Source organism: Dromiciops gliroides, chromosome 4 (assembly GCF_019393635.1).
Source record: "Dromiciops gliroides isolate mDroGli1 chromosome 4, mDroGli1.pri, whole genome shotgun sequence".
Lineage (NCBI taxonomy): Eukaryota > Metazoa > Chordata > Mammalia > Microbiotheria > Microbiotheriidae > Dromiciops > Dromiciops gliroides.
The window spans coordinates 251,975,104-251,990,100 of NC_057864.1; the positions used below are offsets into that span (position 1 = coordinate 251,975,104).

General features: G+C 44.2%; 2 protein-coding genes across 9 annotated transcripts in view; one reads left to right on the forward strand and one right to left on the reverse strand.

Annotated features, from left to right (window-relative positions):
* DAAM2 (dishevelled associated activator of morphogenesis 2) overlaps nt 1-14,997 on the forward strand; it is a 164,965-nt gene that overhangs the window by 147,138 nt on the left and 2,830 nt on the right. For 7 of the 8 annotated variants that reach the window (XR_006356387.1, XM_044003732.1, XM_044003734.1 and 4 more), the window contains 11 exons: nt 200-307; nt 3,175-3,204; nt 4,285-4,391; nt 6,461-6,545; nt 7,142-7,248; nt 7,892-7,980; nt 11,081-11,249; nt 11,406-11,513; nt 12,046-12,106; nt 14,161-14,292; nt 14,492-14,662. Coding sequence is in view for 7 of the 8 variants with exons in the window: in XM_044003732.1 (XP_043859667.1) it covers nt 200-307; nt 3,175-3,204; nt 4,285-4,391; nt 6,461-6,545; nt 7,142-7,248; nt 7,892-7,980; nt 11,081-11,249; nt 11,406-11,513; nt 12,046-12,106; nt 14,161-14,292; nt 14,492-14,662 (1,167 nt within the window). In the remaining variant the exon portion in view is untranslated. The remainder of the gene's footprint in view (nt 1-199; nt 308-3,174; nt 3,205-4,284; nt 4,392-6,460; nt 6,546-7,141; nt 7,249-7,891; nt 7,981-11,080; nt 11,250-11,405; nt 11,514-12,045; nt 12,107-14,160; nt 14,293-14,491; nt 14,663-14,997) is intronic. The other variant, XM_044003735.1, reaches the window with a different exon arrangement.
* MOCS1 (molybdenum cofactor synthesis 1) overlaps nt 146-14,997 on the reverse strand; it is a 63,249-nt gene continuing 48,397 nt past the window's right edge. The window contains exon 11 of the mRNA XM_044003739.1: nt 146-262. The gene's annotated coding sequence lies outside the window, so the exon portion shown is untranslated. The remainder of the gene's footprint in view (nt 263-14,997) is intronic.

Here is a 14,997-nt window from a genome sequence, read left to right on the forward strand (position 1 = left end):
CCATAAATTAAAAGTAAAATAACTGCGTTTTTTAAAAAAGAGAGAAAGAGTTGTGGATATCCTCTGTAAGGAATGGGAATGAAAATTAATCTTCATGGGGGGGGTAGGGAGAGAACTTGGAACTGAAAATAAAAAATTAAAGCTAAGAAAAAGAAAAAGTTTAGCTTCAGGGTCTTCTTCTCTCTACTGTGTATTTTAGGAACGAATCTCTGATACTGTGTGGAATGAGATTGATGATCTTCAAGTATTTCGCGTCTTGGACCTGGAGGATTTAGAAAAAATGTTCTCAGCCTATCAGAGGCATCAGGTGAGGTCTCCTGTGTATCACTCACTCCTTGTTGTGTTTTCTCCTTACCCCTGGGCCTGGCCTCCTTCTCCTGATACTCTGCTACCCCTGCTCTTTTCTCTCCTTTCCATAACCCTGCCAAATTCCTTCCTCTGGCACCAACCAAATGACTGATCTCCCTTCCCCTCCCCTTCATCAAACCCCAGGGAAGATGAAGTGTCTGGAGGAAGCCCCCACTTCTCTTCTGATTCTGGGTATTGGGGATTACACATAGTTAACAAGAATAAGAATAACAACAATCTCATCTCACACCTGTATATAGCTTTTAATTTAAGTTTCTGATGGCATTTTAAAGCCATTATCTTTTGTGAATCCTCACAACAAACCTGAAGTGGAGCAGATCTTATATTATGCCTGTGAGAGTGTGGAGATAATGAAGTAACACTATAGAGGCACCTATGAAGGAAAGGGGCCAGGACCCTGGAGAGAGGCAGGGCTTGAGGGTGAGGGTACAGTGAGAAAATGGGGATTTTCTACATCTTCATCTATTGCAGCCAATGTGAGCACATAATCAATTATTTTCACAATTACCTTTTTTTATTCTTTCTCTCTCTTTTTCTTCTTTCTTTCTTTCTTTTTTTTTTTTTTTTTGCAAATACTTATCCTTAGCACAGCAGTGTTAAATGACCAAGTGCCACATTGGAATATTTCTTTGAATGTACAATATAATGAACTCTTACATTTGTCTCTCTAAAATAATAATGTTAGGGAAGGGAAGAAGAAGAGAATAAGATTTTATTAAGTACCTAATCCATGTCTTTTAATCACATAATTAATTATGTAATTAAGTACCTAAATACCTAACCCATGCTATTTACACTGCAAATATCTCATTTGATCCTTACAACAACTCTAGAAGGTTGGTGTTATTTTTATCCTCAGTTTACAGTTGAAGAAACTAAAGCAGAAGTTAGGTGACTTGCCCAGGGTCACACAGCTAGTGAGTGTCTGAGGCCACATTAGAACTCCTATCTCCCTGACTCCAGGTCCAAGGCTCTGAGTACTGTGGCGCCACCTAGCTGAGACTTTGTGTGCTGTCCTTCCTTTTTGCTGGAACTTGTTTTTTTTTGTTTTCATTTATACAGAGCATGTCCATATTGATGCTGTGCAGTTATTCCAGTAGTATGTTCACTGCCTTGGCCATTGGACATGGATTTAGGGTACCAACAGCTAAGTTAATGCTTTTGTACAGTCTCCAGACTATAGGATTCTATGATTTTGTCCAGGTCATTGATAAAAATGCCCCATGTCCACCCTTCTGCCACTGATACTACAGAAAGGAGAAGTGAGATGGAGCACTGCTTCCTATTTTCCTTTGTTTCATGGCATTGTCATGGCTAGAGAACCCATCAAGTGGCTACTGGTGAAGTCTATTGCCAGGACCATCTATTCCCCTGAGGTTGGGATCACTCTATTATTAAATTATTAGTTGTTGTTCTTGGGAAGATCATTTGACTGATTTTATCTCGATATCATCATCTGCAAAAATGGGGATAATAATAGCACCTACTTCCCATGGTTGTTGTGGGGATAAAAATAGGATATTTGTAAAGTGCTTAGCAAAGTGCCTGGCACATAGTAGGTGTTTTCCCTTATTTCCTTTCTTACAACTAAAAACTACATGGGGACAGATCTACTACTGAATTTATGAGCATAGCCATTCCGGTGACCTCAGTCCCAGCTGGATGAGTTGGGCTGCACAGCTGAGAATGGAATTCTCAGTCACTTTTCTAGGTCAAGGTTAGGAAGTATCCCTTGAGCTTATTCATCTAGCCTCCTAATCGAGGAGCTGGGTCCACTCAACTGACTGCAATCAAGTGGGAAGCCAAGTCTCTGTCTCCTAAATGCCCCAACTGCCCCTCTAACTCAGACTCAGTGAGGGCTGCTTTGCTGTGATCCACTTTTGTCCCTAACTTGGGGTTCAAGTATGGGGACAGCTGAGGATTTTGCTACCACAGTCCTGCATGCTACTGAGTTCTTTGACTCCATCAAAATTTCAGGAAACAAAAATGCTATTACAGACTTGACCCAATTAAATTTCCTTTAGTGGTTGGTCTAGGGAAAAGTGAGACTGGAGTGTGGTGGAAAGGTCACTGGACTAGAAACCACAAACAAGTTCTGGCTTCAAGTCCTGATCCTTACATATACCAAGTTTGTAACCTCAGACAAATCACATGCTTCTCTGGATCTCAGTTTGCTCATCTGTAAGATGGGATGAATAATACCTCCATTGCCTAACTTTAGGATGATTGTAAGGAAAGTGTGCTTCCTTCCTTCCAGATTGAGGGAGGGAATGAAGAACAAGAAGGCCTTTCTTTCCTCTGTTGTAATAAGCACATTTTTTGCTTGTTTTCAAGTTAATTTTATTTCTTTTGGTAAAAAAAGAAACTGAAGAAGGGGGTGGATCTGTTTTCCTCCTAATGAAGTATTGCTGGAGGAAAGAACAATAGTCACTCATTTGTGATGGAAGGAGTCTGAGGGCCAGATTTCTGCATCAGCCACCCCAAAGTGACCACCCTGGAGTGGGAGGAGGGGGTTGGGGAAATGGAAATTAATTTTTCTGTGCCTCTGCACCCTCTTGAATTCACCCCTCCCATCTACCTGTCCCCTGTTTGGAGAAGTGGCTTGGGTTAAATGTGTGGAGATCTATCAGAGCATGATTGCAAGTTATGGTGGGCTGCATGGAGAAGGGAAGGAGAGAGAGGATGCTTGAGAGCCAGGGTGTTCCAAGACTCCATGCTGTGGCTTTGGGGTCCTCAGGGTCTGTAGAATCCCTGTAACTAATGTTCTGCATGTTTAATTCTTTGTTTGCTGTGGCTGCTGCCTAGGACCTGCTAACTAATCCCTCCTTTAAGCAGGTGAGTTACTCTTGGGGCTCTGATGACCCCAGCTTCTATCCCCCTCCCAGCTCCTATTCCACATACTTGGGCCCCAGAGAAAAGGAATGTCCATCCACCCAGTGGAACGAGTTATTGAGGAAGGATGAGACTGTCCAGAGCGGGGTTGGAGGGGTGCTTGGGTGACTTCGAGGAGAATTAGGGGTTATTTTAGGGACACTTAAGCTTCTCAGCTCTGGACAGGTGAACTGGGTGGCTGTTGATGAACCTGACAAAGGAGAGCTAAGAAGTCCTTCTGTGACTGTGAGATAAGGGATAGAACTTGGGGGTATGGTTAGGCTCACTGTGACTACATGAGAAGGGGAGCTTTATGTTCCTGAATCTCAGAAGATTTCCTTCTTGGTTATGTTGTGGAGGCCTCCAATTCCCTTTCTCTCATACATTTGCTGAGATCCCCTCCCCTTGGATAGAATGAACACAACAAAAAGCCCTCAAGACCCAGGAAGGAGACAGCTATTGATCATTTCTGAGCCAACTTTTCAGGAAATGGTTGGGTTGTTTCAGTCATGTCTGACTCTGTGACACCATATGGGATTTTCTTGGCAAGGATACTGAAGTGGTTTGCCATTTCCTTCTCCAACTCATTTTACCCATGAGGAAACTGAGGCAAACAGGGTCAAGTGAATTGACTAGGGTCATACAACTAATAAGTATCTGAAGTGAGATTTGAACTCAGGTCCTCCTGACTCCAGGACCAGTGCTCTTTCCACTATACCACCTAATGGTCCCTACCAACTCATTCAAAAAAACAAAAAACATGGCTCAGCAACCAGAAGGCTTAAGTTCAAATCCTAACTCCAGAATTTACTAACGGTGTGACTTTTGTCAAATCACTTAAGCTGCCTGGGTCTCAGTTTCCTCATCTGTAAAATGAGGGGATTAGACTAGATGGCCTCAGAGGTCCTATGATGACAGGTTATAAGGCCCTTTTCCTGCTCCCCTACCTCCCTGGCAGCAAATGATCTGGGGTTAGATATTTCCTGGGTATCTGGGAAGGGCACGAAGAAGCAAGTCCTGAACCTCTTTCCTGCCTGCTTGCAGAAAGAAATGGGCTCCACTGAAGATCTGTACCTGACCACAAGAAAGGTCAAAGAACTCTCAGTCATTGATGGCCGAAGAGCTCAGAACTGCATCATCCTCCTTTCCAAGTACGTGAAATTCCTCTATCGTTGTTCCCACTTCTACATGTGGCCTTGCATGGCAGGATATGGGTCTCTCCATGTCAGAACTCCCAAGCTAGTTGAAGATCTCTTCAGCCTCTTTTGCTCCTAACTTGGGGCTCTGGGATGGGACCAGCTAGAGACTTTGCTACAACAACTCTGCCTGTTGCTGAGTTCTTTGACTCCATCAACATTTCAGAAAATGAAAAATGCTATTATAGCCTCAACCCCCTTAACTTTCCTTTAGTGGGCTAGGCAAAAGTGAGACTGTTTAGCATTGTGGAAAGGGCAATAGACTAGAAATCAGAAACCAAATTCTGGGTTTGAGTTCTGATCCTGACATTTACCTGACCTCTGGGTGCCATGGAACATAATGAGGGAGGTCCATTCTCCCAGAGTACTATTTGCAGTGATGACACAGGTGTAAATAATGCACAGCTGTAAATGATACAGGTGGAAGTGATACAAGTGCAAGTGATAAAGGTGCTAAGGATGATACAGGTGCTAATGATGATGCAGGTGCTAGTGATGATGCAGGTGCTAATGATGATGCAGGTGCTAACAAAAATGCAGGTGCAAATGATGATACAGGCACAAATGATGGCACAGGCACAAATGATGGCGCAGATGCATATTATGACCTGGTGTAAATAACAATAGTGATACCTTGGCATACCAATGTGAGGGGCCAGTGGAAAAAAGGCCAGTGAGAGCCAGATGTTTAATCAGGCCTCACCATCCATCTCCTACTGTTCCCATCTGAAGGGGAAGATTCTAGATCTGCAAGGAGTGCTTGAGTAATAAGTGGAGGCTTCTCCACATACCCAAGCTGCCTAGGTTACAGAGACTTCTGGTTAGCAAGGAAGAGGCAAGGCACCTGGTCAGTGTCCAACAGCTGCTGCTGTCCCATGAGGATCTGAGCAGGAGCACGCACCAAGGGGCTGGGCTCAGAACATGCCCGTGGGGTTGAATGATCTCAGTCTCAAAACATGTTGGTTTACATGCAGAACAAGACAGGCAGTATCCAAGCTAACAGCTAGGCTTCTGTGTGAGGCCTACTTGCCTGAGCTTGAGGCCACAGGTCACAGTCCCATAGCCTATTCTTAGCTCTGCCTTGGACTCACTCCCTTCCTTTTATTGGATCAGATCCCATCCTACCCCATGCCTCAGTTTCCCCCCTTGGGGAGAAATCATCTTCTGTAGCAGGAATTCTTAACCTAGGGGTCAATGACCCTTTTAAAATTTATTTTGATAACTAATATAATTGGTTTCCTTTATGTACTTTTAAACATTATTCTGAGAAGGGGTCCTTAGGTTTCACCAAGCTGCCAGAGGGGTCCATGACACACAGAAAGGTTAAGAACTCCTGCTGTATAGGATTCTGAGTTGAGAAGAAGGCCTGTTCTCTAGGGAAAGAAGAAGGAAATGCTATGGCATCTGTCCAGGCACTTGGGTTTCCCAAGACTCAGCAGAAGGTGGAACACTCAGGCCGCTTCTGACTGCCAAAAAAGTAGACAATTAGTCCCTTGATGAGAAGGCAGAGCACAAAAGTACCATCAATTGTTAAGAGATGGTGGATGTGCTTAATAAATGCCTAATAAATGTTTGATTGATTGATTGATGTGTAGAGATTGGGGAAGGAGCCAGGAGCCTTTGTCCGGTCTCTGAAATCAAAGTTAAATCCATGAAACAGCTAATAAGTTATAGTGCCTTTGCCATAGACATCAGAGGCAGCCAGGATTGAAAAATAAATGAACAAAAATCAGTGGAAATCAGATGACTGCCATAGAGGCAACTCTGTGTGTGGGAAAATATGTTGAGTAGGTAAGAAGTTAAGTTGGTATATTGAAGAATGAACTGGTCTTGGTTAATCTTGGAAGGCTTCCTAGAGGTGGTGACCCTGAGCTGAGGTGTATTTCTGCTCGAGTAGAAGCATATTTAAATGTATTCCCTGATTTTGATGGGGAAAACTAAATGAGAGGGATTAAGGGGTCTGGATGGGAGATTTGGGAAATCTCTAAGGGCAGGTTGCTAACTAGGTAGACTCTTGAAATTAGGTTGAAGCTTTCAAATGAGGAAATACGCCGAGCTGTGCTCAAGATGGATGAGGAGGAGGACCTGGCGAAAGACATGCTGGAGCAGGTGAGGCCTGATGATCATGCAAAGGGAATATGGGGCTCTTTCTGATATTCATTGTGAGTAGCCCAAGAAGAAATTAGGTTTAGCACAATCAGGGCTTAGAACTCAGGGAAGTTTTAAGGAAAATGGAAATGACCCTGTTCTAGTCCTTCCTTAGGGGAGGAGAGGAAGGGATAGAAATGAGATAGTAATGGGAGGAAGGGATGGAAATAGGACAGTTATGTGAGAAATAAAATGGCAGTCTCTGTCACTATACCATTCTTCCATTAGTCTTGGCAATATCCTCCCATTATTTTCAAGGCAGAAATGGGGTGGGCTCACATTCATAAGAGGAAGTGAGGGGGAAGCCAGAGCTTCATCCCTATAAAAGGAGATCTTAGAGGATTGTAGTGAGTACAGCCAAAGAGGTCAACTTATCCATCCTGCCCTGGGGCAGTACTAGACCTAAACAAGTGGAGATGGATCAAAAACTGGTCTGTTTTTAAAACCTCTCCCTCGCCTATTTTAGGTAGTTATGGGATGGACATCCCTCCCTGCCAATCCTGGTTCCCCTGCTTCTTACTGAATCTCTTGTCTGTTCCCCATGCCCCCCTCCACAGCTTCTCAAGTTCATCCCTGAGAAGAGTGACATCGACCTACTGGAGGAGCACAAGCATGAGATAGATCGAATGGCCCGGGCTGACCGTTTCCTCTATGAGATGAGCAGGTCTGGGCATAATGGGTAGAGGGGCTTGGCTGGGTCAGTGTGTATGGCCTTTAGCTGAACAGTAATTTCTCAACATGAGCAGGTTTGGGCTAGCACAGGAAACATGGGGAGGGACAAGAGTTGTAGTTAAGGGGAGAAAGGGGAGGAACAGAGCCGGTTCCATGGGGAAGCAGACACAGAGGATTAAAGGGAGCTGAGGAAGATCAGAGGTTCATAACTCTAGGTCTGCAAGGAGATCTCATAGGCAATTTAGTCCAACCCCCTCATTTTGTACATGAGGAAAATGAGGCATAAAGTGGGAAATGACCTACCTGAAGTTTCAAAATAAGTTAGTAACAGACTCAGGGCTAGATCCCAGGTCTCCAGACTCTCATTCTAGTGAGTGCATGTTCCACAATTTAAGGATTGCATTGGAGGACCATAGGTAGCACCACACTGCTGGTGCTGAAAGGAACCTCAGAGGCCTCATTTTGCAGATGAAGAAACTGAGGCCCAGAAGGATTAAGCCCCTTGCCTAAGGCCACTCAGGGAACAAGCAGAAGACTTGAGATCTCCAGCTTCTCTCTGCACTCTTATCAGTCTTATATGGGGGGCTAGGGTGGTTGAAATGACTCCTCATGACCATCTTCCCTTTCTCCCATAGGATTGATCATTACCAGCAGCGTCTACAGGCTCTTTTCTTTAAGAAGAAGTTTCAAGAGAGACTGGCGGAGACCAAGCCTAAGGTAGAAGGTAAGGTTGGGGGAAGGCTCAGAGGAGGCCTCAGGGTAAAGGGGCATGGGGTTAAGGGTCAGGATAGGCATATTTTTTTTAATTTATTATTTTTTTTGCAGGGCAATGGGGGTTAAGTGACTTGCCCAGGGTCACACAGCTAGTAAGTGTCAAGTGTCTGAGGCGGGATTTGAACTCAGGAACTCCTGAAACCAGGGCCGGTGCTTTATCCACTGCGCCACCTAGCTGCCCCTCCAGGATAGGCATATTTAAAAGATGGAAGAAATAGGAGGGCAGAAACAAAACCATCAAAGTGCTACAGGGCAGGGAATGGTTTATGAAATCTCTGCAGACCCCCAAACAAACCCAAAGGCAAATGCAAAATTGAAAACTGACCCCATTAGAAAATGAATGTATGTGTGCCTTGATACACTTGCTGTCCAGATGGTACATGTGGCATCTTAGCATGCTGGATGCCTAAGGGCCTCAGTTTCCTTATCTGTAAAGTGAAGGAATTGGATTAGATGGCTGCTAAGGTCCTTTCCAACTCTAAATTGATGATCCCAATGATTGATCAGTAAGGAAGAGGGTTGGGGCAGCTAGGTGGCATGGTGAATAAAGCACCGGCCATGGATTCAGGAGGACCTGAGTTCAAATCCGACCTCAGACATTTGACACTTACTAGCTGTGTGACTCTGGGCAAGTCACTTAACCCTCATTGCCCTGCAAAAAAAAAAGAAGAGTATTTTGTTATATGACTCCACCATAGAGCAACCCAGCATGGCAGAATGGGATAGAAGTTACATAAATATAGAATACATTATTCTAAAAGTTGGGTTGGCCAAGGGTTGGTTCTTCTGGAGGAGGGGCACTAGAGCAGGGGAGGGGAGATGGAGGGGAACATGGACAAGATGGCTATAGTTGGCCTGGAGTGTCTGGTTCTAATACTGGGGTAGCTGTTCTATGTTGGAATGGAGAGATCTCAGCTCTTGGAGACAAAAGACATGACTGTGCTACTAATTAGCTGTGTGACTTTACAGGAATCACTTAACGTCTCTGACTTGAATGTCTTCATTTGTAATATAAGGGATTAGACTAGATAATTTCTAGGATCCCTTCTACCTTTGACCTTCTGTGTTTGTGCCCAGGTAGGGACACAGAAGGCAAAGCTGAACTCCACAAAGTATGTCTCCCTCTTCTCCCTAGACTTCGGAATATTGGCACTTGAGGCTTCCTAAAAGGAATGGCAATGAAGGGTCCAGTTGACTGAAGGAAGGAGAGGTGGTTAACTTGGTAGGAAGTGAGAATGATCAGGGAACCCATGAGGCAGGGAAGAAAGTGGGTATTATAGGAAGTAGAAGAGGAGTAAAAAGGTTTTCTCTAGACTTCCATCCCTCACTCCACCTAATCCAAGAAGGTGATCCCGATATGTTGGTAAAGAAGTGGTCCATCAGTAGGGCTGGGAAACCAGACGTCCTGACTCACCCTGAGTCCCACATGTAAGAAATGCTTTGAGCGCCCTCTGCTGGACACCAGAGCTAGTCAGTTCTCAGTGAGGGATATTCTCAGTAGAGGCATTGTCAGGATTCCCAAGGAGAGAGAGAGATGAATCCAGAGATTCCCCATTCACTTCAAGTCTACCCCGATGCTACTATGCAACTGCCCATCCCAGGCTGGGATGGGACAGGGGTCAAATGGGAGTCTGAAGGTCTCATTTTTAAATGGCAAAGACAAATAGCAGGGTCTTACCATTCAGCAAGCTCCCAGCTCCATAGTGGGAAATGGACAAGGATCTGAGATGCACAAATAAATGAACATACTTTTGAACAATTATACCATTTAAATGAATTCTGCATAGCCAACTTTCAATTGTATGCAGATTATCATCATAATTAATAATAATCAATATAAATATTATTGTGTGATTATTATGTGAGTTGTTGCTATTATTCCATAGGATATAAATATATAATGTGATTATTAAATATAAGTATGATAAAATTATATATAATACAATATGTTATACGTCAGTCATAAATAATATATTTCTATGTAACAATATATTATATATAAATCATTATATAATGTAACATAATATATTATATATAGCATAATTGTATTGTTATAATTATATAACATAATTTTAGCAACATTATTTATATTTATATACTGTGTTACATAAATACAATTTATATTTTATTTATGTAATATATTATTTATGGCTAAAGGAAGAGGCAGCATGGCATACTGATGGGCAACTAGACCTAGGTTCACGTTATGTCTCTAACATACTGACTGTGTGATCCTAGGCAAATCACTTAACCTCTTAATGACCCAGGCAAGACTCCAAGTGGCCTAGAAAGGGGGATATACTTTTATTGGTAGAAGGAGTTTCCTTATCTGGAAGTTCCTTGTACCAATGAAATCACAGTTTCAGTCCCTACTAAAATTCTTCCCTCAAAACTACCCTGTGGGGCCTTGATAGTTTGCAAGCATTGTCATTCTTATTTGTAAAATATATGTAATATGTAATATGAGGAGAGTGAGAGGTGAAGGGATTGGTCTGTGGTCAAAGAGACAGTGAGTATCAAAGCTGGTACTCAGTCTGGTACTTTTTATCTTGCATATATATTCTGTGAAATGATTAGGAAAATACATCTTTTTAAAAGTCTTTTTTGGAGGGTGAAGGGGGCATGATGGGAATCTGATGTTGTTAAATTGTTTGCCACTTCTCCCTTCCAACCACATGGATAATTGATTGTTGACTATAATTATATCATGAACAAGTGGAGGGGTTAGTGGGGACATCCATTATGAGGACAGCAAAAATTATGAGAGTTGTGTGGGAGTGAGAATTCATAACTACTCTTCCAGATCATCCAGGAAGGCTGGAAGAGGTGAACTTTCAGCTGCCTTGGATTGGTTGAGGGGCAGTGCTTCTTGGAGGTAGGGGGCTAGATGGATAGCTACTGTCACTCTGAAGCCTGAGGCAGTCCTGTTTCCCAAGCTTCATGTTGGAATATGCTGGGGGATGGGAACTTGCCCTCCTTCCTTATGGCTCCCCCAGGCCAGTGTTAGGGCTCTTACCCAGTTCTGGGGGTGACCCACCCCTACCCCCCAGCCCTCCTGCTGGCCTCCAGGGAACTGACACGCAGCCACCGACTAAAGCGGCTCTTGGAAGTCGTCCTCGCCATCGGCAACTACATGAACAAGGGTCAACGAGGAGGAGCTTATGGCTTCCGAGTCTCCAGCCTCAACAAGATTGCTGACACCAAGTCCAGTATTGACAGGTTCGAGCCCTCCTCCCTTCTTCCACCTTCCTAACCTCCTTGTCTTTGTGCTGCCCTGTCATGTCCACATTTCCCTAATGTCGTGGTTGGATTTCTTTCATGGCCTCCCAATCCTATGCCTTCTGACTAACCCCTTCCCCCACCTCCCAACTGCAGGAACATCTCATTGCTCCATTATCTGATCATGATTTTGGAGAAGAACTTCCCTGACATCCTCAACATGCCTACCGAGCTTCAGCATCTCCCAGAAGCTGCCAAAGTCAAGTGAGTGGAAACATCCTTCTCTGTTATTATTCCAGCTAGCTAGGCTTGGCTCTATCCCCCAAGTCTCTCCTGGCTCCTGGTCATTTCCACTGGGCTCCTATGATTGTGAGGGACTGAGAAAAGTGAGAGCAGCTCCCAGAATTATACTGAGCAGTAGGGAGAAGCCAACCAGACACTGAACTTTTGCCGTGGATAACCTACATGCAAATGAAAGTTGGCCACACGGAATTTATTTAAACAGGGTTGTCTCTTTTTCAATGAAAACATAATTTTTCACTTGAAAACCTAGGTTTTAAATTATGATGAATTCATTTGGAAAGTTGGAATCTTGTCCCAGTTTGAGATTCCAACTCCACAAGGGAAAGGGCTTAGAGGTGGGAGAAGGGAGGGCTGTATTAGAAACTTCTGTGGAAGGTGGGGTGCGGGGGGGGGCAGTCAAGGAGACTCTTGCTTTTCTCCCTTGGTCCCCCATGCACTGCTTCTTCCAAATTGGGAAATTACAGTCCAGTCCCCTGACCTGTTTCCCCTGCAGTCTGTCTGAGCTGGAAAAGGAAGTAAACAGCATCAAAAAAGGGCTGAGAGCTGTGGAGGCGGTGAGTAGCCCTGGATTCCTATCCCCTAAGATGTGGGAGCCGGCATTGTATGAAGCAAGAAGTTTGGAGAGGGCAGTTCAGTTCATAGGGGGTGGGCACTCTGAGTGGGATGCCAAAGCTCTCCCTTCTTTACTAATGTTTCATGTATATTAGGTTTTTTTTCTCTGTTTGTTTATGTCCTCCCAATTAGAATTAAACCACTTATTAAGGCCTGGGATTATACTTTCTACTCCTCTGTATCCTGTCCTGCCCCAATCTCTCTGTACCCTGCCTAGTACCTGGCACAGTGCTGAGGTCATGGGGTAGGGGCTCTACTTGCCAACTGGAACATTAATTGACAAGTGACCATGATACTTTCTCAAATTTCTGCTCCTGTTTAGGGTCCCATTCAAGACAACAAGTTTTTCAAAAAGTCATTTTCTGTTTGGCATGAATCAGGTTTCAATTTTGTCTGCCTAATTATGTTTGACTTAGGTTGATAATAAAGAGTTGATATTTCTTCTTCTCTACAGGAGGGGTGGTGGGGTGAGGGAATTGAAGAAATTGGGGAGCGGGAGGTTCCCTACATATATGACAGTGAAAGGGAGATTGTTTTGGAAACTATCCTGGAAAAGGATCACAAGACCCAGGGGGCCGCTAGGTGGCATAGTGGATAAAGCACCGGCCCTGGATTCAAGAGTACCTGAGTTCAAATCCAGCCTCAGACACTTGACACTTACTAGCTGTGTAACCCTGGGCAAGTCACTTAACCCTCATTGCCCTGCTTAAAAAACAAACAAAAATAAATAAATAAGATCATACACCCAGAGCTGGAAGACACCTTAAGAGGGCACTAAAAAAAAATCCTTGAATATTTTATTTTATGAATTTAAAAGCATAATTCTGAGAAGGGATCTCTTGGCTTCAGCAGACTGACAAAAGAGGCCCATGACACAAATTAGACTAAGAATGAATGACTAAGGGGGGCAGCTAGGTAGCACAGTGGTTAAAGCACCCACCCTGGATTCAGGAGGACTTGAGTTCAAATCCGGCCTCAGACACCTGACACTTACTAGTTGTGTGACCCTGGGCAAGTCACTTAACCCTCATTGCCCCACAAAAAAATTAAAATAAAATAATGACTAAGAAAAAAATAAAATAAAATTGAAAAAAAGAATAAATGACTAAGACCCCCTGCTCTAGAGGTTATCCAGTCCCATCTCTTCATCCTGTTTTACTTATTTTATTATTATTTTTTAATTTTTGGAGGCAATTGGGGTTAAGTGACTTACCCAGTGTCACACAGCTAATGTGTCTGAGGCTGAATTTGAACTTAGGTCCTCCTGCCTTTAGGGCCGACGTTCCCTTTACCACCTGGCTGCCTCTATCCCCCCATTTTATAGTTGATCACACCCTAAGTAATAAATTTAATTTCATGTAATAAATCTTCTGTCTCCTCACCCCATATTAGGAGGTTGAAGACTTTTTTCTCTGGTTCTCTGCTCCAGAGCATCCTAGCAAATGTCTCCTCTGGATGCTAGCCTGTATCAGTCCAATATTGAAATATCCTGTAATCTTTCTCTAGGCCTCTGGGCAGCTCTTTCTTGTTGATTATGGACCCACTATACTTTCCCTTCCCCTCTGGTGGGGTGTGGTGGTACTGGCGAGAGACTTGCTTGCCGATATGGGTCAGGCAGAGGTACAAATCCAGACAGAATGAGAATGGAGTTCCATTGTGAACACTATTGTTTGAGGCTAGATATCAGGAAAAACACAGAGTTGCCTAGAAGGCTGGAGAATCAACTACTATGAAAGTCCCTACAAAGAGGAGAAAGCTCTCTCCTCCTCCCCCTAAGGTAGTAATAGACAGGGGAATGGACTCCATGACCTTTTGCGGATGCTTCCAGCCCAAGAAATTTGAGATGGCGTCCTTACTGTGTTCTTTTTTGTGGAAGTAAGGATAGGAGCCTGGTATAAGTGAGGGAGCTCTTTCCCCCAATCTCTTTCTCCCTCTTACTGCTGGACAATTGTAGCCTTAAATCCCCTTCCCCCTCTATTTTCTTCCCATTTCATAGGAGCTAGAATACCAGAAGCATCAGAAGAGGGAGTCCGGTGATAAGTTCGTCCCAATCATGAGCGACTTCATCACCGTTGCTAGCTTCAGTTTCTCAGAGCTGGAGGATCAACTTAATGAAGCCAGGGACAAGGTAGAGAAACCCCCACCCTCCCATCTTCCTGATCCTCAATCCCAAGCCCCATTGAGTCCCCTGAGATGGACTAATGATCCCTCTGCCTGAATTTCCTCAGGCCCCAGCTCCTGATGACCAACCCTCCATGTCCTGACCCACTCAAAGGATTTCTGATCCTTATGTCTTTCCTTCCTCCCTGCCCTGCTCTCAATGACAGTTTGCCAGGGCACTGAAGCACTTTGGAGAATCTGAGGGCAAGATGCAGCCAGACGAGTTTTTTGGCATCTTCGACACCTTCCTGCAGGCCTTCTCTGAGGCCCGGCAAGATCTGGATAGCATGAGGAGAAAGAAGGAGGAAGAGGAGAGACGGGCTCGAATGGAAGCCATGGTAGGAAGAGGAAATGAGCAGGGGAGAAGGGGAGGGTTGGAGAGGAAGTAGGAAGAGGGAAAAACACTGAAGAAACAAAGTATAGTTGGGAGTTGATGGGGAGAGTTGTTGGTGCATGCTAGGTGCTACTTTCTAAGGAGGAACAAGAGTGTAATGGGTCGAGATGGGGCTCATGAGGACTGGGCTCACTAGCCAGTCCTTCCCCTTCCCCTTCCCCAGCCCCAGCCATTATAGGAACATACTAGAAAACAGACAGGAACTGAAAGACTTTGGGGAAAGAAGGAAAGGCCCTGAGGAAGAGGATAAAGGATTCAGGCTACTTCAAGGAGAGCCAG